The sequence below is a fragment of the Manis javanica genome, chromosome 17, assembly GCF_040802235.1.
Source record: "Manis javanica isolate MJ-LG chromosome 17, MJ_LKY, whole genome shotgun sequence".
Taxonomy (NCBI): Eukaryota; Metazoa; Chordata; class Mammalia; order Pholidota; family Manidae; genus Manis; species Manis javanica.
This window is the reverse complement of record NC_133172.1, coordinates 6,087,459-6,111,647: the sequence shown is the minus strand read 5'-3', so window position 1 is coordinate 6,111,647 and position 24,189 is coordinate 6,087,459. Positions and strand designations below refer to the sequence as shown.

General features: G+C 45.1%; 2 protein-coding genes across 27 annotated transcripts in view; one reads left to right on the top strand and one right to left on the bottom strand.

Annotated features, from left to right (window-relative positions):
• LOC140847189 (zinc finger protein 541-like) overlaps nucleotides 1–7,048 on the top strand; it is a 29,291-nt gene extending 22,243 nt beyond the window's left edge. The window contains exons 13-14 of the mRNA XM_073226615.1: nucleotides 1,369–1,508; nucleotides 6,916–7,048. Of these exons, the coding sequence (XP_073082716.1) occupies nucleotides 1,369–1,464 (96 nt within the window). The 3' untranslated portion in view covers nucleotides 1,465–1,508; nucleotides 6,916–7,048. The remainder of the gene's footprint in view (nucleotides 1–1,368; nucleotides 1,509–6,915) is intronic.
• LOC140847185 (uncharacterized) overlaps nucleotides 1–24,189 on the bottom strand; it is a 114,966-nt gene that overhangs the window by 81,194 nt on the left and 9,583 nt on the right. For all 26 annotated transcript variants that reach the window (XM_073226604.1, XM_073226609.1, XM_073226608.1 and 23 more), the window contains one exon: nucleotides 18,470–18,713. In XM_073226604.1, the coding sequence (XP_073082705.1) occupies nucleotides 18,470–18,713 (244 nt within the window). The remainder of the gene's footprint in view (nucleotides 1–18,469; nucleotides 18,714–24,189) is intronic.

Below are 24,189 nucleotides of genomic sequence, written 5' to 3'. Positions count from 1 at the left end.
TATTAACCAGAATATTTGGCAATACCTGCCATGATCCTGTGTCCCTACCAGATATCAGGAATACTGAGGGAAAACTTTTCATGTACACTCTGGGAAATATTTTCCAGGCAAAGCTAAAAAAGAATTTAAAATCAGGTATTATCAGTGAAACTTCAGGCTCTTGAGTCATTAAATGCACTGTTTATTTTGATTTGGCCACGGTTCGAGCTCTCACTAACAGTTTTTGTTATTATTATTATTTTTTTTTTTTAAAGAATAACTTTTAGAATAACTACTCTAGAAAACAATAAGAAGAAGAAATTAGAAAAGATCCTGACAAGGTGGAGGGAATCAGAACAATGAGCCGGGCCTTGCTGATTACCCTGTGCATTTACATACATGCCCGTATGCTCAGGTCGTAAGCACTGGTTAGAAATTAATAAAACAATATGCATCTTAGCTATGCCTGTATCACTTTTACAAGCTGGAAGTCTCCATTAAAGATTCTTTAAAGTTCTAAATTGAATGTTGCCAAATCTAATTAAAAAATTAGTTTATATTTACTTAGATAATTATGTAAAGTCAGTGGTGCCACATGATTCTACTCACCCAATTTAAATGTGTCCCACTTTGCACTACATTAAAGTTATGATATATTTTACCATATTAAATATATTTGAATATGAGTTGGTCTGACAATTTAACGTTAATATATTATCATAGGATGTATAATAAAAGCATAATTAGTATTGTAAAGAGCAGCTTCAATTAGAATATATTACATTTGCATTGTATTCACTATTTTCATAACTACCGTCCCTGAAGCACTAGTTCATCAGTGCCCTAAAGGGGGGTGTTTGTGACCCGTATCTAAGCCACCCACAGCTCTCACATTACATCCTGTGCTGGGCACAATAGTATATGATGAGCGAGTAAATACACAGGACAAATAATTTTCCAGGGACCCATTTGGATTTTCATTCATCTCTTCTTAGAAGTTGAGGAGCCCCTCCTCCCTCTTAAGTCCCACCGTGGTCTTGGATGCACACTGTCAAGGTGGGACCTACGGCCAGGGCAGTCACAGCAAGCCACCTCCAAGAGGGGTCCCCAGCATCTATATATGGGGGTCAAAGTTGAGTGCCAGATCACATGTTAAAAGTAGTTTGTAGTCAACCGAATTACGCATATTTCTGCTTGATAGCCAGTACCCCCCTTTTAGCCGTTCCCCTAGGCCCAGCTGCATTCTGGTTTAATATACACCTCAGCACACTGTGTTCAAAGAGACTCCCCTACCCCAGAGAACAGTGTTCTGTCTAACCGGAAAGACCGTCACAGTATGGACACGGGTCACCACTCAGATGCTTTCTCATAAATACAAATATGTTCCAGGTTTCTGAAGATGAGGCTGGACGAGCTTCCTGGGAAATCCGTGAGCCGACAGAGGGGGATGATGGACAGCGCTCTCAGGGACACCTGTCCAAATAAGGGACGTGGACACACAGAAATGACTGGCCCACACTCACACACAGGTATTAAATGGGTTTAAGCGTCATCAGATGGAACCTCACCTTACAGGTGACACGCCGCTACCAGGACTCACTGGGGAAGCCTCATGGGGATGGACGTAGGGGCTGACATTTCCAAGACCTGAAGGAAGACTTGGAAAATTACTCTGTTTAAAAAAAGCAGAAACCTGCAACTTTCAATAACTCTTTAATAACCACAGGAGCTTCAAAACTTCCCACCTGGGTACGCATTGCTCAGAAAAACCGAAAACTTCTTACTAAATAAAAATGTGAGCAGTGCCTAAAAAAATTGGCAAAGGAATGACGGAGACTTTCTGACAACTCACAATGAACCATGGATACTATTTGTTTCATTGTCCAGGAGGAACATCACAGTGAGAAAAATCTGTGAATTAACAGGTTGATTTACTTTAGACGTTCATGAAGAAGCTTGGAACATCAATAAGACATGTCTTCCTAAATGCGCACCTGTGGCAAAGGCAATATGCTCCCTAAATATTCCACCTGTTCCCCCACATTCCCCAGACTGGGCAGTTATGTTGGGCCATATGACAGTTCTGACCAGTAAGCTGTGGGCACAAGTGACTTGGGTCACTTTTAGGCCAAAGGATGGAAGAGCTGGTACATGACCTTCTGGCTGTGTCCTTTCCTGTTGGGATGACGGAGGGGACCATGAGTTGCAGATGCTGCAGCTACAAGATGTGAAAAGCTCCTGCCCTCAGTCTGGCTCCCTGAATGGCTGTGTGGGGCACACCAACGCTGCCAACTCCTGCTGGGCATGTACAGTGAAAAAGAAACAAGCCTTTGTGTGTTAAGTCACACAGAAAGATGGAAGATGGGGCTATTCAGTCCCTGAAGCATATCTTAAATAAAATTATATCTGAAGTTCAAAAACCTCAAAATTCTCACCTACCCAGCCTCACAGGGCTCCAGATGCTGTGCTTCTGAAGCTTCCTCCCACACTGGGAGCCGGGCAGGGCACTCCGCAGGGAACGGCTCCACCATGGCATGCTGGCAACCTGGCCCATCCCCACACCGGCCACAGAAGGCAAAGCGGAACCTCAGACTGGCCCGGGTCTTGGCGGGATGCCCCGTAATTCCTCCCGAACTGAAGGAAGACGAGTGGCCCTGTGGGCAGCTGCCAAGCAGCAGCTTCTCCTCTATGTTCCCGCATGTGGGAGTGGGGTGGGGGGGCTGCCACAAGACCGTTTCCCATGCGCCACCCGTGTTTGGGTGAGCACACGATTTCCCCCTCCCTCCCTCCCCGGCAGGGCACAGCTGCAGGCTTCTGTGTCTGTCAGACTACGTGGCTGTAACTGGGGGACGGCTCCCCCAGCGGAGTGACCCCCGCCCAGGCCTCCTGCCGGCTGCTCCCTGTGCTTCAGGCTCACCCTGTGTCAGGGCGAAGGAGGTGGGGACCTGGTGCCCTGCTGGCCTGACGCCTGCTGTCTGTGTGATACACGTGTGAATCCACCTGGACTCCTGTCTCCTCGGCGGCCAAGTGCCTGAAGCCTGGGCATCGAGGCGGGCAGCTGCGCTCCTAGTCACGGCCCCCGACCTGCTGCTGGGGATGCCTGACCTCTGATCACAGCGCAGGGCCTTCACGATGACCACCGGCTGTTCAGCCTCGGACGGGTTTGTGCTGGGACACCCCTCTCCCGCCTGGAGAATAAAGTGGGGCTCCAAGCAGGCCGGCCCTCTGATGGGACGTTGAAGAGCAGATGAGCCAGGCCGATTTCCCTTCCTTTTAATGTCTTCGACACTTTAATAAGGGCAGCAAAGTTAGAAGGCGCCAGCAAGGACCCCAGTTCGGCCACATGGGGTGACATTCTGTGTCCGACGTGTGCTGACTGCTGCAACAGTAAGAGAATGCCAACGCCCTGCCTCACACGCAGCGGGATGGTGTGTGGCATTTCCTACCTTGACGTTCCAATGAACCAGAAACATGTATCACAAGGATGAATCATTTCTTCCAAATCAGTCAGTGGTGATGCTAACACTAACCTGCCTGAACATTAACAAACATGAATGGTACACAAATCCATTTACTAACTGGCAGCCATCAGGCACTGTGTGAGAGAGAGGGCTTACAGAGATCAACAGCATTCCATCTTTGGATGTAAACCAAGAGTTCTCCAAGATGGGCAACGTTTCCGACTTGCCAGCGAGATCCAGAAACATATTCCGGTTCACAGGTCTGTGGATGTGAGATGACTTATAGGCAACTTTGTGGCAGGTGAACCGTCTGTGCTTGTTACAAAGGCACAGCCCCACAGAGCCGTATCCGTCACAATCACACAGCAAGGCCATGCCCTATGGACCCCCAAGAACGGCGGCGGGGTTTCGCGTCTCTCAAGTTCACAAATATCCCAGTGAGAGTCAAAACCAACAAGACAAATTTTGATGGTTGCCAGGGAGAGATTTTCTCAGAAAGAGAAAGGGAAACAAATGCCTCATATAATTTCTGGAAGGAAAACATCATTTCTTTATAGGACTTGGAAATATGTTGCTCTACAGATGATTTTGAGCAAAGACTGGTGAGTAGAAATCTGTGTTATTTCAAAGCCATGAATTCTTTGTAAGTAACATTTTGGTATCTAATGCAAAAAACCAGATGTTACCGGTACACAAATGATTGATGACTCAACGCCCGACCCCCCACTGCCTCTCACCGCCCTTTGGAAAAGCCTTTGGCACCTCTCGGGGACGCCCACCCGCCTCTACCCTAGAGCCCCCGTCTCCCCCACAGAGCTCGGCTCCCAGCCCAAGACTCTCATGCTCAGGTGACCTGCTTTCCTTATCATTGTCAACCAGCCTCTCCAGTTGTGTCCACACGGCACCACATCACATTCATACAGCAGAGTGATTATTTTTCTTTGCAGATTGTCTAGTACTAACATTATAACAAAAGGCCTTTATGACAAAGGGCCAATACCAACACAAAATTTGTGCAGTTAAACAAAATCAAATTTGTTTATTAGACAGCTAAGAAGTAATATTCCTACTAAATTTGAACAAGATTAATAAAACTCTTCCCTCATCTTTCACTGTTCAATACAGTACAAACGAGCAGTTATTCCTGGAAAAATGGTGAAGTTGCAGACAGTTGCCTCTCCTTCCTCCAGACCCCAGGGCGTCTGTGCACCCATTTCCCTTCCCACATGCCCCAGCCCCAGGCTCCAGATGGCCTAACGCATCAGGTTGGCATTATGTAAATTGATAATCTGTCGCATTTTCATATTGTCACTTTTATTGAACACTGTGAAACACATATTTCAAGTATCAATGTATCTCATGTTAGTGTAGATAGAACTGGAAAATATCCTTTTAATCAACATGTGTCAAAATATTTTTGACAGCTCACAGATCCGTATTTTCCCAAATTCATAAATACAGGATACACACCATTTCAAAACATTCAAATTATGTGGCTAAATGTTTGCCTTTCCATCAAAAATTTAGGGCATAGCGTCCACACACAAAGCTTAGAAGTCCGCACTCCGCACCTCAGCTCACACATTTCTCCCGTGCTGTCTCCAGTCTGTCAAATGTCTGTTCCTCTAAGACCAACTCTTCAAAAGCCAGCGTGCATGAATCAAGGCTCTTCATGCTCCCCTCGGTGCACCCGGGTCCTCTGGTGGGGCAGCCTGTGGGCCTGTCTCCAAGGGGAAGGAAACACAGGCTCTCAAGAGTGCACACTGGATGTGTGCACAGGAGCTGAGGGGTCAGTCCGTGTGGACTCACGCCTTCGCGGAGGAAGCACGACCGAGATGCACACGGATGGAGAGGGATCTGGTGAGAGGAAGGCTGTGAAAGGACAGAAGGAACGCAGCACGGGGTGCCTGCAGGGAAGGGAGGCGCCCCAGGAGGAAGAGGGTTAAGGCTGGTAGAAAACTACCTGCTGCCCGGGCGGTGGGTGCGAATAACATGAAAGCCCTACAGGGAAGGCAGGGCAGGAGCCGTGTCCAGGGGTAAGAAAGATGGGCCACGGGCAAGATTTACATAAGAAAGGGGCTTGGGAACAACGTTACCGAACACGAGATCATCAGCGATGCTGACCTGGGGAGCTAAACATGACCCTGCCTTAATGTGGCCCTTACACAGCACATGATTTTTTGTTTCCCTTCTTTCTCTACAACCAGAGAGGTGTTGTGGAAGAAAAAGAAGGAAAGGTTAAAGAGAAAGACAACACTGAGTGCAACAATAGTCAAAGATCCAGAGCATTCCTTACCCGTCAAAGACAGTCTTTCCTTTGGATGTTCATTTGGCACTCGTTTCATAGCCTTGCATCACCGATCCGGTAGTGTGGGGCAGAAAGCAATATTATCTAAAATAAGAACACGGGTGATAGATGCCAGCTAAGCTCCTCAGGGCGTGCAAAATGACATATTATTAGATCTAAAGCAGAAAAAATAAGGAAATGAAAATTTTTGATCTTTCCATTTCAGTGATCAATGGTGAAACATTTGGACTCCATTTGAACAACAAAAATAAAAGGTCTCTGGATGACAAGCATCTCATTCAAATGGAATTTCATGAGGCAATAAAACGGCAGGGCCTCCACGTAAATGCCACCAAAGCCCCAGGAATGTGAGAGAAAAACCACCAGTCAGGAAAACTGGCTCTCAGTGCTCAGACGCAGCAGCAGTGATTCCCAGCAATTCCATTCTCAGCTTTTCTTGGAATAACAAACTCCGGAAAGAGACAAGGCGTGCAGTGCTCTGCTGACGTGGCGACGGGAGAAACCTCGGCCAGCAGCGACAGGACGGACTGGGCAGATTGGCCGCCGGCAGCCCTGGGACCCAAGCCATCAGCAAGCTCCAAGCTTGAGGAAGGCTCACCTGGGCATCTTCAGAAGACAAACTGACCATGAGACTCAAGGCCGCAGTCAGAGGGCAACTAGAAGAAGGGCAGCTAGTGTCCAAACATCTGCTCCAGTTCTGAACCTTCCTTGAAGCTTCCAAACCCCTGTTTTCATTTAATGCTGTTGGCCTTTGAACTGTTCAGACACAGAATTTTATGAATGGTGATGGGGAAAGGGGGTGGTGAGGCCAGGCTGAAATATGGCAGCGTGGCTGTTCTGTGCTGTCAGTCGGGGAAGAAACGTGGAAGCTGAAGGTGGTGACAGGCCAGTGGTGATCAAAGTAAAAGCCTATCTCCAGGCTGATTCGCGTAAACCAGGACTGCAAGGGAGGGGCTTTTCTTAAATATTTCCAAGTTTGGAGACTACGCACACACCCCATGTTCACTTACATCAAGGGCCCTTGTGATCAAAATACATTCTCTTCACTCAGTTGACTCATAAATCTAATGTCGTATGTTTAAAAACAATGTACAGTCAGAAATCATTGAATTTTTTTCTTTTGTTGGGTGTTATTGTTGAGTTTTCTTTCTTTTTTATCACCAACAGTTCCAATTCTGGACCACAAAACGATCTGTGAAAGTCAACCTTCTTGATTTCTAAGCCTTCATGCAAAGTTATTCATCCAGGAAAAAGAAGTGGGTGACAGTTGACCGCAAGAATCGACGCAATCACCCCAGATGTGAATATAAACAGCTCTTGTATGGATGGTGTCAAGTGGTTCTCCAAGTGGTTCAGGGGCCTCAGATGGTCTCTGGGACCCGATCGGGGGCCCATGACGTCAGTCTATCTTCTCATCGTACTAGGATGTCATCTGCCTTTTTCGCTCTCACGCTTCACAACTGTAGACTTTTCCAGAGGCTACGTGCCTCCAGATGACGTCAGCGCTCTGCAGCTAATGGAATGTGCTTGTATATTCACGTACTTCAAAACTTCCCAATTGTATTTGATAAATTCTCACTTATTAATAACACAATAAACATTGGTAGATATAATGCACCTGAACAAGAGCTTTTTGGAGTCTTCAAAATCTTAAAATGTAAAGGGGTTCTGAGACCAAACTTCTATTAGAGACAGGAGGAGTCTTCAGGGAGCCCTTCCACGCGACACCTTACCGACTAGTGACTCAGTGACGCAGAACCATGCAAGCAGCTGGGTATGTTTAAAAAATCAAAAATGTAAATATCCTTTACGTCTTTTTTTTACCTGAGTGGTAGAATTCTAGTGATCTCTAGTTCTCACCGGCAGCCTGGCTTTTTCCTCCCCTGGAATTACACTTGAGAAGGAATTCATCTCATCCAACACCCACTGCTCCCCCATTCTGCATTTGCAAGGAAACCCTTTTTGAACCCCCACCATGACTGTCACTCACTGAGCCTCTTAATCACGTACTTCCTGGCCCATTACCTTCTCCCCAGTGTGGTGATCACTCCCACTTCTTTTACTCATTTCCGATTATTTACAACCTATGTGCTCTTTTTCAAATTTGAAGTGATCTATTTCAAAAGCTGCGTGTTACGGCCTCTCCTGTGATGTCCTGCCCCCGGCTCCCCGCCTGGCCGGCGGAAGGACTCCCACGAGCTGGGTCTGGTCTGCGTCTTCTCCCTCCACAGACGTGGGTGTGGGCTTGGTGGGGAACAGCTTCTGTTCAACTACAGGGTTTGTTTACACGGTTTCAACCCACCAAGACTGAGATTTATAGGGTTTTTTCCCCCCTTTCCTTTAAGACTAGCACAGAGAATATGTTTGGTGATTGAACTGAATATGGGGCTGTTAATTTAGAAATTGAAAATTTGAGAGATAAAGGGAAGCAAAAAGCAAATGAACAAAATCACGAAGCTACAATTACTATGTATAATACACTAAATCCGATTCTGAACTTCCTGAAGGCTAAGGTAGAAAATAGAGGTTTGACTTCATTGGTTCCAGGCCCCCACCTACTAGAATAGGTGCTTAATCAATACTCCTTGGAAACTAATGCCTCTTCTCTGAGGACAAAGGCTGACTTTCTGTTCAGTGATATACTGGACATCACTGAAGACGCATCTCAAGAGAATGAGCTATCACCTCACACCAGGTAGGATGGTCAGCACAGAAAAGACTAGGAGCAGCAAATGCTGGCGAGCATGTGGAGAAAGGGGAACCCTCCTACACTGCTGGTGGGAATGTAAGCTAGTTCAACCATTGTGGAAAGCAGTATGGAGGTTCCTCAAAAAACTAAAAATAGAAATACCATTCAACCCGGGAATTCCACTCCTAGGAATTTACCCAAAGAAAACAGCTTCTCAGATTCAAGAAGACATATGCACCCCCATGTTTACGGCAGCACTATTTACAATGGCCAAGATATGAAAGCAACCTAAGTGTCCACCAGTAGATGAATGGATAAAGAAAAGGTGGTACATATACACCATAGAATACTATTCGGCCATAAGAAAGAAACAAATCCTACCATTTACAACAACATGGATGGAGCTGGAGGGTATTATGCTCAGTGAAATAAGTCAGGCAGAGAAAGACAAGTGCCAAATGATTTCCCTCATCTGTGGAGTATAAGAACAAAGCAAAACTGAAGGAACAAAAATAGCAGCAGACTCACACACTCCAAGAAGGGACTAGAGGTTACCAAAGGGAAGGGGTGGGGGAGGGCGGGTGGGGAGGGAGGGAGAAGGGGATTGCGGGGTATCATGATTGGTGCACATGGTGTGTCTGGGGTCACAGGGAAGACAGTGTAGCTCTGAGAGGACAAATAGGGACTCTGTGGCCTTACTACATCGATGGACAGTGACTGCAGTGGGGTATGGGGGAGCCACTCGATAATAACAGTGAATGTAATAACCACATTGTTTTCCTTGCGAAACCTTCAAAAGAATGTGTATCAATGATACCTTAATAAAAATAAATTAATTAAAACAAAAATGTAACGGCAGGTTATGACAGCAAAACAAACAAATTTTTTTAAATTCTGGGACCTATACCCTCACTCAAATCTTTTTAATATTGGAGAAGGAAAACTCAAGTCATAATGTATGGTGAGAACTTTTTTCACTGATAAACATTATACCAATAGTTTTGTGCAAGATGTTTCCTTGGGTTAATACTAGCACACCATTACCGTCAGTCACTGCCCCACAGATGAACTGACTGTTCCATCTGCACACATCCCAGAAGCCTCTGCGGAAAACCGAAGGAACAAGCTCACAGTCAGCACCTACTGTGTGCTGGGAGCTCCACGTGTACGTTCACGTAAGCTCCCTACACATGTGGGGAGCAGGCGCCATCATGAGCGGCTCCAGCGCTGCGAGACTGATACTCCTCAGCACGGGACAGTGTGGCCAGAGTCGCGCAGGGGCCAGGGGAGCAAGCGTTCACTGCCAGGTCTGCCTGACCCCAAGACCCCCGCCGGCCCCTCTCTACTAGGCCGCCTCCTGGAAGCCATCCCCTGCTATCAAAAACCTTCCAAAACCACACCTGCGTCACGGACCCCCGCTGACCCAGAGATATTAACTGCAAGGATTCTCCAAGCATTTTCCCCCTACCTTTCCCAAGAATCTGTCAAGTAAAATGACCTAAGAGCAAGAATCTTTTCTTTTAAAAGGAATTTAGACAACAAAACCCTTCATTTATATTTTGCTTTTTCATCACCAACTTTGCTGTAATTTAGAAAAGCAAAAGCTTAGCCGCCTAGCTTTTTATAGCTGGGATGGTACGGGGAGGAAGGATTTCGGCAATTACACACACGCAAGGGCAGAAAATGCCAAAGCCCCAGAATACGCCAGACTTCCCCAGGGGGCGGTGAGGGAAGGTGTCCAGGAGCCCCGCCCGCTGCCTGCGCCCCCACCAGCCACGGCGCTGAGGGGAAGGAAGGCGGAGGGAAGACACTTTGTCACATCGATCTGCGTGCCCTCAGCTGTCCCTGACGGCTGCTCTAGATCAAAAAAGGCCAGATAATGCTTGGCACATCTGATTTTCAAAATGGGTGCATAACTGTGTGTGCTGTGTTTAAAATGGAATTTTTAAAAAGGCTAGAAAGAAATACAGCCAAAGGTTAAACAGAACTTACACCCGGATAGTGTGGGATTACCAACTGTGAGTTCCAGCTGCGTTTTTCGACTTCTTCCAAAATTATCAGATGTTATTCTTATAAGAAATGTCTGTGTAACTGCCTGTGGTATATCAGTTTAAATATTTCCATTTTCAAGTTTTAAAGAAGTTGGAACTAGAGGGAACTACCCAGAACAGCTGCTTTCTGATGAGCCCCAGAAAACTGAAGTCACGGAGGGGATTCGACTACTACAGACGCAAACCGCCTGGGATGTGTTTGCCCGGGTCGCCCTGTTCCTGGTGGGAGGCCAGCAGGCCAGAAGACCTATGTCACTATAAGCTTTCAACCTTTTGTGCCAGGACTCTTCCTGTAACTGGGGTCTCTTTCTCGTTTCATCATCAATTTTCAAATTTCTAAAATACATCCAGTAAATTCACCAGTTTCCTTTGTCAACTGTGTTGAAACTTAACAAATTGCCCCCCCTTTCTAGCAGGAATGGCGCAAGGCCCAGTTCATTGCTGCAGTGGCATCACCTGTGCGCCTCTGACAACCGTGACTACCTCGGCTCTCACAGGACAGGAGACATGTATCTGAGCGCCGGTTTCTGGCCGGAATCCAGCAGCCCCCGCACGGGGCACTTCCCTGAAATACTTCATTTGCTCATTCACTCATTTATTGCAACACTTAAGAGGCAGATCCTTGGTACTCACTGGGGGAGTGTGGTTCCCTGTCCTCCAGGGACTCACAACCTGCTTGGGAAAACCCACCGACATGAAACGTCATATAGGAAAATGATGCAATGGAGATTTGGGAGACTTGAGGAGGTGCCACACAAGTGGCGTTATGATGGCCGCGCGCGAGGATTCGGGAGGCAAACAGGAGGGGAAGGGACTCCGGGACGAAAGGGGGCAGCACCCCAGATGAGTAAGTAACTGACTTGTGTCGCTTACAGGTGTCCCTGGAACATCTTGGTCCTCTCCTTCTCTACCCTTGACAAACAAAAAAACATGGAAACGTCACAAATTCCTGCATGCTATGGAACCCAACAACCATAAATGCTCTGAAAATATAAAATGGAACACAAATACTAACCACTGTTCACAACAAGCAAAGGGGAAAAGGTGTCGTTGCCGCTCCATCTGGAAGTGAACCATCTCAACCAGAGAGACAAGCACAAAACGCCCGAGGACGCAGGGGCTGCAGACCGAAGGGCCCGGATGCTGCCTCGGAGGGAGGAGAGGAAAGACCTGCTGCTGTTTTGATATTTAATAATTCTGGTATTTTATACTCCTCACTAGCCACACTGACAAAAACACAGCTTCATTTCTAAGACAGAGCCCCGGGGGCAATTAAGTAATTCAGTCCCGCCTGCTCAACTGATGATGGTGTTGTTCACTGTGAATACACAGTTTCTTTTCCTCTTAAAAGAGCTGGAACCGAAAAAAAATATCCTGAACTGACTCTGGCCTCTTAACATTGAAGAAAGCGGACAGCACTGTTTTTATTTATTCAACCACCATTCCTCCAGTTCACTCATTTACCCACACCTCGGTGCGCTGCTGTGTTGTGCCCTAGTTGGCATGCGCTGCCCTCCAGAGGCGACGTTAGTTTCCTAGGGTTGCTGCAGCGAATTACCAGAAACCGGATGGCCTGACACAATACACACCTATTCCTGCACTGTTCCGGAGGCTGGAAGTCTGAAGTCCAGGTGTCGTCAGAGAGGGTTTCTTCCGCAGGCTGGAAGGAGAATCCGCTCCAGTCTGTCTCCTCTAGCTTGAGGTGGTGCCGCCTCCCCCTGGCACTCCTCGGCTCGTGAACTCACCACTCCAGTCTCGGCCTGTCTTCCCACGGCCATCTCCCCCGTGTCTGTCTGTGTCTTGTCTCCTCCCCTTACTGGACAGCAGTCGTCCTGGATTAGGGCCCACCGAATCGAGGGTGACCTCATCTTCACTTGGTCGCACTTGCAAAAACCCTACTCCAGTCATGTTCACAGCTACTGGGCCTAAGACTTCCACATATCTTTTGGGGGTACACAGATCAACCCACGACAGAGAACATGTACGTCATTACATGCCATAGCTGACTTATCCTACTGCCTGCTCCACCAAGCCAGAGGCTGTCACTGACATTAAGGAGACTGCAGTCACACACACACACACACACACCCATCTGCCCATCTCCCTTGCTCTGGTCACAGCTGCGGGTTTAGCTGGCGGGTTTCATTGTGCTCTTACTGACCCCTCCACCCGAAGACCGTGAGCTCCGGGAGCACAGGCACCATGTCTGCTTTCTGCTCCCCATTACATCCCCATATCCTTGCATAGTGCCAGTGACACACAGGCTTTCAGGAAAGTATTGTTGGGTAAAGGTATGGAGAGATGAACAAACCAGCCAGATATAAATGAGAGAGGCCCACATGGGTAAAGTGGTACACACAGTAGGCCAGCAATGAGGAAGAGAGAGGAGAAAATGATTGATTCTGATTAGTAGGACTGAGGAAGGTTTCATGAAAGAGAAGGCATTTGAACTCAGGCTTGTGGGGTTAATAGGCTCTTATAAGCAAATAAGGAGTTAAAATGTATCCCTCACCGACCAAAGGCTACAGACACAAAGCATGACCTCGGGGGGAACAGCAAAGAGGCCAGACGAGCTGCAGCCAAGGGTACGTGAAGGACGAGGAACACCGCGGAATGAAGGAGGAGGGAAGGCAGCTGGCAGGGCTCCGAGCACAGGTGCCCTGAGCGCAGTCGGGTGCCACTGAGCTTTGCTGAGAAGGGAGATGACAGGGTCCTGCCGGCGCTTCAGACGAAACAAGTACATAGAAATGACGCGTGCCAGTGTCCCTGCATCACCCTCCTGCCTGAGTATAGTTCTTGTATTACTATGAGGAGTACTTTAAATTCACCTGTGCATCCGCGATGTACTTGCTTGCCTAAGGAACTAAGAACTGTACTTAAATGGTAACATTTTCAAATTATTAATTTGATATGTATGTATTAATTACTGTATACATTATATAATTACATGCTTTTACAATTAAAAGATCGTATCTGAGGAGTACTTAAATAGGAAGATGTCCCAGGTCCTAAACCTCTTCTCAGAATACTAAAGCCCAGGGGAAGATGGATTTTCTACCACAGCAGCAGGAAGGACTTCCACCTGCAGCGAAACCTTCCGGGTTCTGGGCTAAGCCTGATGCGTTGGTTTCAACTTGAGTCTGGGAAGCACACCGACCAATAACACGCACAAGGAGGCGGCGGGGACTCCCATCTGCTGTTCCCTCCATGAAGCGCCAGACCCCACCACTCCCCACGGACATCTGCAGAGCAGACGAGCACCATCACAGCGGGGCTGAGAAGGCAGCCCTGTCACCCATGGAAGTGTGTTCGGAAGCTGGGACCCTGCAAAGGGAGAGCTCCTTAGTACGGTCTCAATGCCTCCAAATGTTTTCGGTAACGATGCGAACACTCTTAGGAAGAAGTATTCTGCCACTCCCCTAAAAAGAGGCTCGCTGTACGGAACAGTTAACCTAAAGACAACTTGCCCAGCCAACAGGTTCTGCGTAGGCAAACGGCAGGCTGTGCGCACGGAAAGGGCCCGAGAGAGCAGAACGGAGACGGCATGAAGGACAAAGAAACCTCGTCTCATCTTCACAGGCCCCAGGACGTGGGCCCCAGAATTTCTAGTTTATGGTCATCTCTTTGTTATTTAGACTGGAAGACACTGGAAGGTTTAGGACTGTGCTTATCTTGTTTCATACTAGCTGCCAATTCCTATCACTATGCCAAGCACACAGATGTCCAAGAAATGTGTACTAAAAAGCACGGAGTGCCAGACAGGACAGCTCCTACCCTGCTGCACTGGAGCATAGTTCTCTGACCTTGAGCATAACCATGCATATAACATGTATTTATTTATATACTTTATATATATATATATATATATTTTAATGTAATCACTTAAGTATACTTCTAAATTCCTTAGACAAATAGTACACAGCAGATACACAGATAAACATAAGTGAAAATTCTGCCTATGATTCTACTACCTCCCCCACTGAACAGTGACCTCCCTAAGAAAAGGAATAATATTTACTTATTCCTAGTAGATTGCTTGACATTAGAAACACAATTCTTGAGTCTCAGGAAGCCCAAGTAACTTGCGTGAAGTTAAATAGCTAATTAAAAGGAGGCTTAGGTTGGAGCTAGGTCTCTCTCAACCCAAAACCTATGCTTTTTCCTATATACCAGACGGTAAAAAGCAGATCCTATGGACACGGCTTGGATTGCCCCGGGCCTTGTGGGAGGGTTACAGTGTCTTTAGGGACAGCCTGTGCCCCAGCCTTGGATGACACACAACGTGCATGATTATTTAGTGCGTTTCAATTATTTAATGCCTAGTCAAAAACACACGTGACGTCATTTTACACATATGCGGAAGCATGTCCATTCCCAATGGTGGGTGTCAGTAATCATTTTTCTGAAATACAGGGAGATTTGGGTCCTAATGATCCTAAATTTTCTATTTAAATGGGGGAAGCTTAGGTGGACATAAAAATTTTTTAAAGAAAATTTTTAAAAGGCCAGTTCCTATTTTATGTATCATCTAGCTCTCATTAGGAACTATTGTAAATCTCCTGCTCAAACCTCTTCTCCTAAAACCCCTATCCATGCTCTTACTCAAGGAAACACAGCAAAGAATAAATCTTCAAAAACAAATTATTTTTAAACTTCAGCTCCCCACAGAGAAAAACGAGTTGATCCTTTTGTCCGAAGACCAAAAAAAAATTTTTTTAATTGAAAAAAAAAAACAACTTACAAAACACACTGGGCTTAAACCTTCTTTTATAAACTCTCCAGTTAAGAAATTATAAGTTAAGCACAGTGGATAAAGTGAAGGTTCCCGTAGCCAGGATTCTCATCTGGCCCTGGTTGGCTGGCTCCTCCACACGTGTGGGCAAAACGTTGCTACTGACTGTATATGAAGCTCCGTGCAGTTTTTAGGTGGAGAGAGACCTAGCTCTGGTTTTAGCATAGGTTTTAGGTGGAGAGAGACCTAGCTCTGGGCGACATGCACAAGGCTGCAGGGCTGAATGGCCCCAGGGGCAGCAGAGACTGGAGTGGTGGCACTCCCAGGACAGAGCCTGAGACGGCTGAGGCGCAGAGAGGCCCCAACAGGAGAGACCAGCTGGCTGCGTGCAGACTTGCTCTAAGGTGGATGGGATTCTTGTACTTGACCTGCCCACCATGGGAATAAAGTTGGGTATAACCCTTTGACCCCAAAGAACGTTTCTACTGTCATTTCTTTGGTCACACTGAATCCGTAGTGAACTTGTTGGGGCCCGAAACCCATTGGCAAGACACTCTGTGTCAGGAAAATGATGACGTACTTTGGTATTAATAATCCTGCTCCTGCTTGCCGGCCTAACACCGGACTGTGCTGTATTTCGTTATCCCGACAGAGAAACAGTGGGACCCCACCAATCAAATGTGTCCTCTTCCTGCCCACAGGCACCACCACAAGGAAGCAGTGTATTAGCCGGAACACCAGACACCTAGAGGCTGTGGCAACTGGGACTTAGATAATTCTAATTAAAAGTAGAAAAGAAACCAAAAATAACAATCATAATTTTTAAGACCGCTGTATGAACTGGAAGGAGGGAGGAGAAAAACAATGTTATTTAGTAACAGCTGTGCAGTCTAATTTTTTTTTTTAATCATGCATGTAGCTTTCAAAAGCACTCATTCCCAACTGCTGTCTCCATACTGGCAAATCCAAGAAATTCAAGACACTGTAGACCGGAATAGATTTGCTCTTAAATCTCAAGGTCAAAGGCAGCATCTGCTGTTTTCAGAGAAAAGGGCTTTTTCTTTGCTGGTTAGTTTGTTGTGGGGTTTTCTTAATAAAATAAAATTAAAACAAAGAGTAAACACAAATTTTCTAGATGTTTCCTTCAGCACCTTAGGTGTTGCAAAATAGAAAAAAACTCCATTAAAAAAAAGAAGAAAACCAGTGTTTGATATTTGAAATTGCATGGAAAGCAGTCATGCTGTTTTTTTTAGAAAGTTGAACAGGAAAATTCCATTTTCATACCAAGTCTCTCTCAACTGCATTTGGCTATTAAATTATTCAAGGAATTTATCTGCATATAAAGACTGATAGGTATCTATGCAAACCCATTTCTGAAAAGTACTTTCACCTCCTATAGGAGACAGATGGACAACGGGAAAACAGCCTATCGTATTCCAGGCAGACCGAAAAGATTGCAGTTGATCACATTAAACACACCAGGCGGGGAGAAGAAATCATAGAAGTAGCCAGATGAGAAATAACCGACAAATGGAACCAAATATTGTTCAGAGCCATCATTTTGCAAATAAACATAATTTGGAGCCCTTTGTAATTCTATTTTACCTGTTCCATGTTCAGAATCCTAGCTAAATTAGCATAAATGTCAGTTCCAATTTAACCAGACTTTGAAAAATCTAGTGGAACCTTATAAAAATGTGCTGGTATCAGGGGAAAAACGCACCACCTGCTTCAAAAGCTTTTTGTGTTTTTGGTGAAAAAATGTGTTCTAAATCTGATTGTGTGAGTTGGATCCATAGTATTGCAGACTGTGGGATTTTTTTTTTTTTGTACTTTTACATGATTTTTATCAGCATCCCTTGAGAAAAATATTATTGCTATCTACGAAACCTAAACAGTTCCTATTGATCAATCTCTCACAGATGAAGGGGTTTCTGAAAATTATATTTCAGGGAATGGTCAATATGAAAAGATTACAATGTCATTAAAATCACAGATGAACTACAGCTGAAGATTCTCAGAAGCGGACTGCCTTGCCAATGGTTTTCAGCCCTGCGCAAGTTCACTGTGGATTCAGTGTGACCAAAGAAATCAACAGCAAAACGTTCTTGGGGTGAAAGGGTTATACCCAACTTTATTTCCAGGTGGCAGGTCAGTCACTAGAAGCCCGTCTCTGCCTCTGGGCCCCTCTGTTTGCACAGTCATCCTGCACAGCCGTCCTCTGGGCCTCTGTCCTTGGTGCTGCCACCACTCCAGCCTCTGCTCTGCTCTCCTGCAGCCTTGCAGCCCCGCCACTGTGTGGTGCGCGGAGCACTGGGAGGAGCTCTTTTTATAGACTCAAACTGCCCACAGGTGTGCAGTGGGCTAGTCAGCCAGGGCCAAGTGAGAATCCTGGCCACAGGAACTCTCATTTATCCACCCTCCACCCCTCCAGGATTCTCTCCTCTCGGTACCTGTGCAAGGAAGCTGGAAAATTGTTCTCCAGCCTCTCCAGCAGGAAGTCCTGCAGACACACAGGCCGGACTCGTGGCTCTGTCTCTGACCTCTGCCTCTCTGGTCTTGATGGCTGGAACTGCTGCTCTGGTTTCAGCTGTTGCTATAGCTCCAGTGAGATCCTATGTGGCTTCCCGTCTAATTTCCTTCCATCTACTCCTGCCTGTATCAAATCAACCCACATCTGGGTCCTTGTAACCCTCACAAGGCCCCTCAAATTCCTCCTATGAGTAACAGGTCTTATTTCTTTCCGGGTTCTCGCTGACTCAGCTACTGTACGTGTCACCTCGCATTTTGTAATCGCTGCCTCAAGGCACGCTGCACCGTCAGGGAAGACAGCTTTCCCACCTCTGATCCCGACAGAACAATTCCATCCATCCCCAAGTCCCACAGACGCAGGAGCCAAGCCGACAGACTCCGAGGGCTTCTGCCTAAACTGGGAGCCCAAACCCACCGGCTCAGCCTGAGCACAGGTGGAGACCACAGAGTGCCCCCCAACCTGGGAGGGGCCTGCTCCTCTCCTGGGGGACTTTCAGCTGCTGGGTCTTTGTTTTCTTTATAACCACTGGGCCTGCTTTCAATACAGGAGGCGCCAGGGCCTCCCGCACCACCCCCTTCATCCTCCCCCAGCTCCTCCATTTCCGGGGCTGATGGCACCTTTCCCTCCGCTCCCCCACGTGCCTCCTCTGCTACAACCTTTACCTTTTCTACTGTGCCTCGCAGCAAGGCTACCTCTGTCTTCAGAAGCTCTCTTACCTTCAGCTCAATGCTGCGCAGCTGACGTTCTCGTGCAGCCTCCGCCTGTGCCTCCCTCAGGAGTTCGTCCTTTTCCTTGACGGCCTCTTCCTCCTTCAGAACACCTGTCAGCGCTGCCGTCTGGTCTCCAAGGGCCCCTTGCTGCCGGAGCTCTCGTGCTCCCGCCTCAGGGCATCCACAGAAGTCTGCAGCTCGTGTTCTCGCGCCGCTATTTCTTGGGTCTCCTCTGTAGACCTTTTTAAGACTGTGAGAAGATAAGGGTGCGGAAAAAGAAAGGGGGCATTACAATTAGCATGTTTAATGTGTGTGGGGGGCGGCATGGGGAGGGCTGTGCAACACAGAGAAGACAAGTTGGTGATTCTGCAGCATCTTACTACGCTCACAGACAGTGACTGTAATGGGGTTTGTGCGGGGGACTTGGTGAACGGGGGAGCCTAGTAAACATGTTCTTCATGTAACTGTAGATTAATGATACCAAAATAAAGTTTAAAAAAAGATGTACGCACCCCTATGTTTATCGCTGCACTATTTGCAATAGACAAGATATGGAAGCAACCTAAGTGTCCATCAGTAGCTGAGTACAGAAAGAAAATGTGGGACATAAACACAGTGGAATATTATTCGGCCATGAAAAGAAAAGAAATCCTGCCATTTGCAACACCATGGATGGAGCTAGAGGGACTTATACTCAGTGAAATAAGCCAGGAGGAGGAAGACAAACACCGTATGATTTCAGTCATTTATGGAATATAAAAGAAAGCAAAACAGAAGGACCAAAAGAGCATTAGACTCAAACATACTGAGAAGTGACTCGTGGTTACCAAGGGAGAGGAACTGGGGATGGTGGGGGGAAGGGCGAGAGGGATGCAGAGGCCCAGTAATTCACAGTCACAGTGTAAGCTGGTCGTGGGACAGCAGCACAGCATGGAGAATACAGTCAGTGTTTCTGGAACATCTTTCTACATTGGCAGATAACAATCATAATAATATGGGTAACTGCTGCACCCCTGTACTGTACATCTGAAGCCAACATAACACTGTATAGCAGAGACACCTCAATAACAAGTAATCAGCAAAAGACCTAAACAGACATTTCTCAAAGAAGACGTACAAATGGTCAACGCGTATGTGAAAAGTTACGCAACATCACTCATCATCAGGGAAAAGCAAAGCAAAACTACGATGACATATCATTTCACACTTGTTAAAATGGCTATTATTAAAACACAAATGATAACGAAAACTGGCAAGGATGTGGAACAAAAGGGAACATCGTCACAGTGTTGGTGGGAATGGAAATGGGTACGATCACTATGGGAAACATAACGGAGGGTTCTCAAAAAATTAAAAAACAGAACTACCATGTGATCCATCAATCCCAGTACTGGGTTTACATCCATGGAAAATCAAATCAGGATCTCAAAGACATACCAATACTTCATGAATTTTCCCCGAAAGACTGTTCACAATAGCCCATGTGTGGAAACTTAAATGAATAGTGACACAAGAATGGATAAAGAGAATGCTATATATATGTACAATATAATCCTACTCACCTTCACAAAGAGGGAAACCCTGTCATTATTTGACAATATGCAGAGCCCTGGAGAAAACTATGCTAATGAAAACAAGCCAGATACTGAAAGAGAAATACCGTATAATTACACTTGTATGTGGAATCTCAAATGGTCTAAATTAGGGAATCAGAGGGTACAACACTGTTGGCCAGGGGAGGGGGAAGCAGGAAATGGGGAGATGCCATTCAAAAATCAAAAAGTACAAACTTTTAGTTATCCAAGAGAAATAAGTTCTGGAGATCTACAATATAGCTGGAACACTACAGTATATACTTAAAATTACTTGAAAGTGTAGATTTTATGTTGTAATCTTAACATTCAATAAACATAACCACACTAATAATAAAAAAAGGGGTTGGGAGGTTAACTTTGGGAGGTTACAGGTCTGTTTATGGCCTTGATAGTGATTTCATTGTGATGTGTACATAAACACAAATTCATTAAGTAGTATACATTAAACATATACAGTTATTTATATGTCAAACATACCTCAATAAGGTAGTTAAATAAAAAAGAAACAAGGAAAACTGATTGAATGAATGGGCAAAGGACTTGAGTAGTCTCTCAAAGACATACAAATGGCCAAAAAGTGTATGAAAAGGTGCTCAACATCTCTGATCACGCAGACAAATTGAAAATAAAGACATGATGAAATATCACCTCATCCCTGTGACAGTGGCAATATCAAAAAGTAATGTAAGTAGGATTGTCAAATATGTGGAGCAATTGGCAGCTAGAACCCTTGTACACCTGCGGGTGTGAATGTAAAGATGAGTGCAACTACTATAAAAAGGTATGGCAAGCTCCTCGATAGAAAATCAATAATAGAAATACCTTTCGTAACCCAGTGATCCCAGTTTCGGGGTATGTATGCAAAAAGAAATTGAAAATGAAGATTGCAAAGAAACAGCAGCTCAATGTTCATGTGCAGCATTATTCACACACACCCACTGATGTGAAGAGCAACATAAATGTTTCACTGATGGAAGAACAGAAACAATATGCAGTATATACAATACAGTGGAATTTTATTCAGCATCATAAAAGAAATCCTGCCATCTATGCCAACATGAATGAACCCTGGGGACATTGTTACGTGGAATAAGCCAGTCACAGGACAATGATGCACGATACCTCTTGTATGAGGCATCTAAAATACTCAAGCACATAGAAACTGTAGAAACGGTTGGACCCAAAGGGAGAAGAGGGGAGTTGCTATTTAGGGGCTCATTTATAAAGTTTCCGTTAAGCAATATGATTGACTTCTAGGGATCGGCTGTACAAGCACGTCTATAATGAAAAATACTGTATTCCACACTTTAAAATTTGTCAAGGGGGCAGTGTTCCTGTTCTTACCACAATAACCTCTCTCCACTGTAAATTTCTGGACACAGATGGTGACACTAGACAATTCTATCAAACATACAGAGAACAGTACCAATTGCATACAGTGTCTTCCAGAAAATGCTAGGGAAGGAATACTTTTTGGCTCAACTTACGAGACCAGCGTACACGGTGACAAAAATAGACAAAGGCATTAGCAAAAATATATATGTAACCACCAACTAAATCCCACATGAAAAACGATGCCAAGATGAAGAAAATATCCATTACAGTAAAGAACACGCACACAGCCTCACCTTTCAGCAGACATTCCTCACAGTGAAAGACTGAATGCTTCCCCCCACAGAGACTGGGGATAAGGAAGGATGGCTTCTCTCCCTGGTGTTAACAGACGTACTACAAGAAGTCACAGCCAGTGAAATAAGGGAAGAGAAGGAAACAGAAGTGACAGGACTAGGAAGGCATGTGTGATAGTGTGCCCATCAACAGAAGACACTGTGGCACCAGGGACAGCCACACTCTCATCCCTACAACCTGCCAAGTGTTACACGTCAAAAGGCACTTTGTAAATGTGATCTAGTTATGCATCTTGACATGGGACATTATTCTGGATGAAGAGATGAGCATGTTGTGATCACAAGGCTCTGAAGAATGCAGGTGCAGTTAGTCACAAAGATGTTTTTGCTGTGATGGGAACAGCATAGAGACAAACAGATACTAAGACGCTACTCTGCTGACTTTGAAGACGGAAGTGGACCATGAAGCAAAGCCTGTAAGCAGTCGCTACAACTTGGAAAACGCAAGGAAAAGAATTCCTCCGTGGAGTATCCAGAAGGTTAGCAGCACTGTGGATGCATTTTAGACATCTTACCTTGAGAACTGTAAGATAATAAAGTTTATTGTTTCAATCCACTTGCTATGTGGTCATTTCATACAGACCCATTAGAACATTAATGAAATAGCCCCAGGAACCTACAATCTCTAGTGAATGAGATTAGGAAATTCTGAGGGTAGGAGATCAACATTTAAAAAGAATCTGCCATATTTCTATACACAGTAGCTATTAAGAAATGGAAACAAATTAAAAATATAATAAACATAGCATTGCTCAAAAGAGAAAAATGTTAATGTCCCAAAACATTGGCAGGATTCTGCCAGTGAAATCTGTGAAATGCTGGTGAAAGAAACCGGATCGCACAATAACTAAAAGTACACCACAGCCACTTAGTGGAAGGCAACACAGAAGTGAAGTCCAATGACCATGAACTGATAGGTTCAAAGCACTTTGCAACAAGGTATTTTATAGTCACATACAAGATTATCCTAAAAGTTATATGGAAAGGCAACACAGCAGAATGACCAAGACATCTCAGAAAGAAGATTAGATGGTTGGACTCACACTCATTCATTTTAGGAGTTCTAATACTGGATGAAAATGTAATCAAGATATATATTTGTGGAGTGAGAGACATACCAACGGAATAGAAGAGAACCCAGCGAGAGAGCCACATGAGTACTTACAGCTGAGTTTTCAAAGTACCTGAGACTTAGTTCTCATATAAATTCTGATGTGGATTCTGTTGTGAAATGTCATTAAGAAATTAATTCATTACATTGCCTTCGATTATGAATCATTTAGTGGATTCTGAGAACACTCTGTTGCTTAAAGGATGGTACAATATTAGAAAATCCATCAACATCATCCACCACATCAACAAAAAGGACAAAAACCGCATGATCATCTCCCTAGGTGCCAAAAAAGCATTCGACAAAATTCAACATCCGTTCATGATAAAAACTCTCAGTAAAATGGGTACAGAGGGCAAGTACCTCAACATAACAAAGGCCATATATGACAAACCACAGCCAACATTATACTGAACAGCGAGAAGCTGAAAGCCTTTCAAGATCAGGAACAAGACAAGGATGCCCACTCTCCCCACTTCTGTTCAGCATAGTGCTGGAGGTCCCAGCCACGGCAACCAGACAACACAAAGAAATAAAAGGCATCTACACTGGTCAAGAAGAAGTTAAACCATTCCCGTTTGCAGATGACATGATATTGTACATAAAAAACCCTAAAGATTCCACTCCAAAACTACAAGATCTAATATCTGAATTCAGCAAAGGTGCAGGATACACAATTAATACACAGAACCTGTGGCATTCCTATACACTAACAATGAACTAACCGAGAGAGAAATCGAAATCAGGAAAACAATTCCATTCACAATTGCAACAAAAAGAATAAAATACCTAGGAATCAACCTAACGAAGGAAGTGAAAGACCTATACTCTGAAAACTACAAGACACTCATGAGAGAAATTAAAGAAGATACCAATAAATGGAAACACATCCTATCCTAATGGATAGAAAGAATTAACATGGTCAAAATGGCCATCCTGCCTAAAGCAATCAATGCAATTCCTATCAAAATAACATCACAGCAGCCCAGTTTGAAAAACACAGATGGACCTCCATGTTTATCGCAGCACTATTTATAACAGCCAAGAAATGGAAGCAACCTAACTGTCCATCAGGAGATGAATGGATAAAGAAGATGTGGTACATATACACAATGGAATATTATTCAGCCATAAGAAGAAAACAAATCCTACCATTTGCAGCAACATGGATGGAGCTAGAGGGTATTATGCTCAGTGAAATAAGCTAGACAGAGAAAGACAAGTACCAAATGATTTCACTCATATGTGGAGTATAAGAACAAAAGAAAACTGAAGGAACAGAACAGGAGCAGAAGCAGAGAACCCAAGAATGGACTAATAGTTACCAAAGGG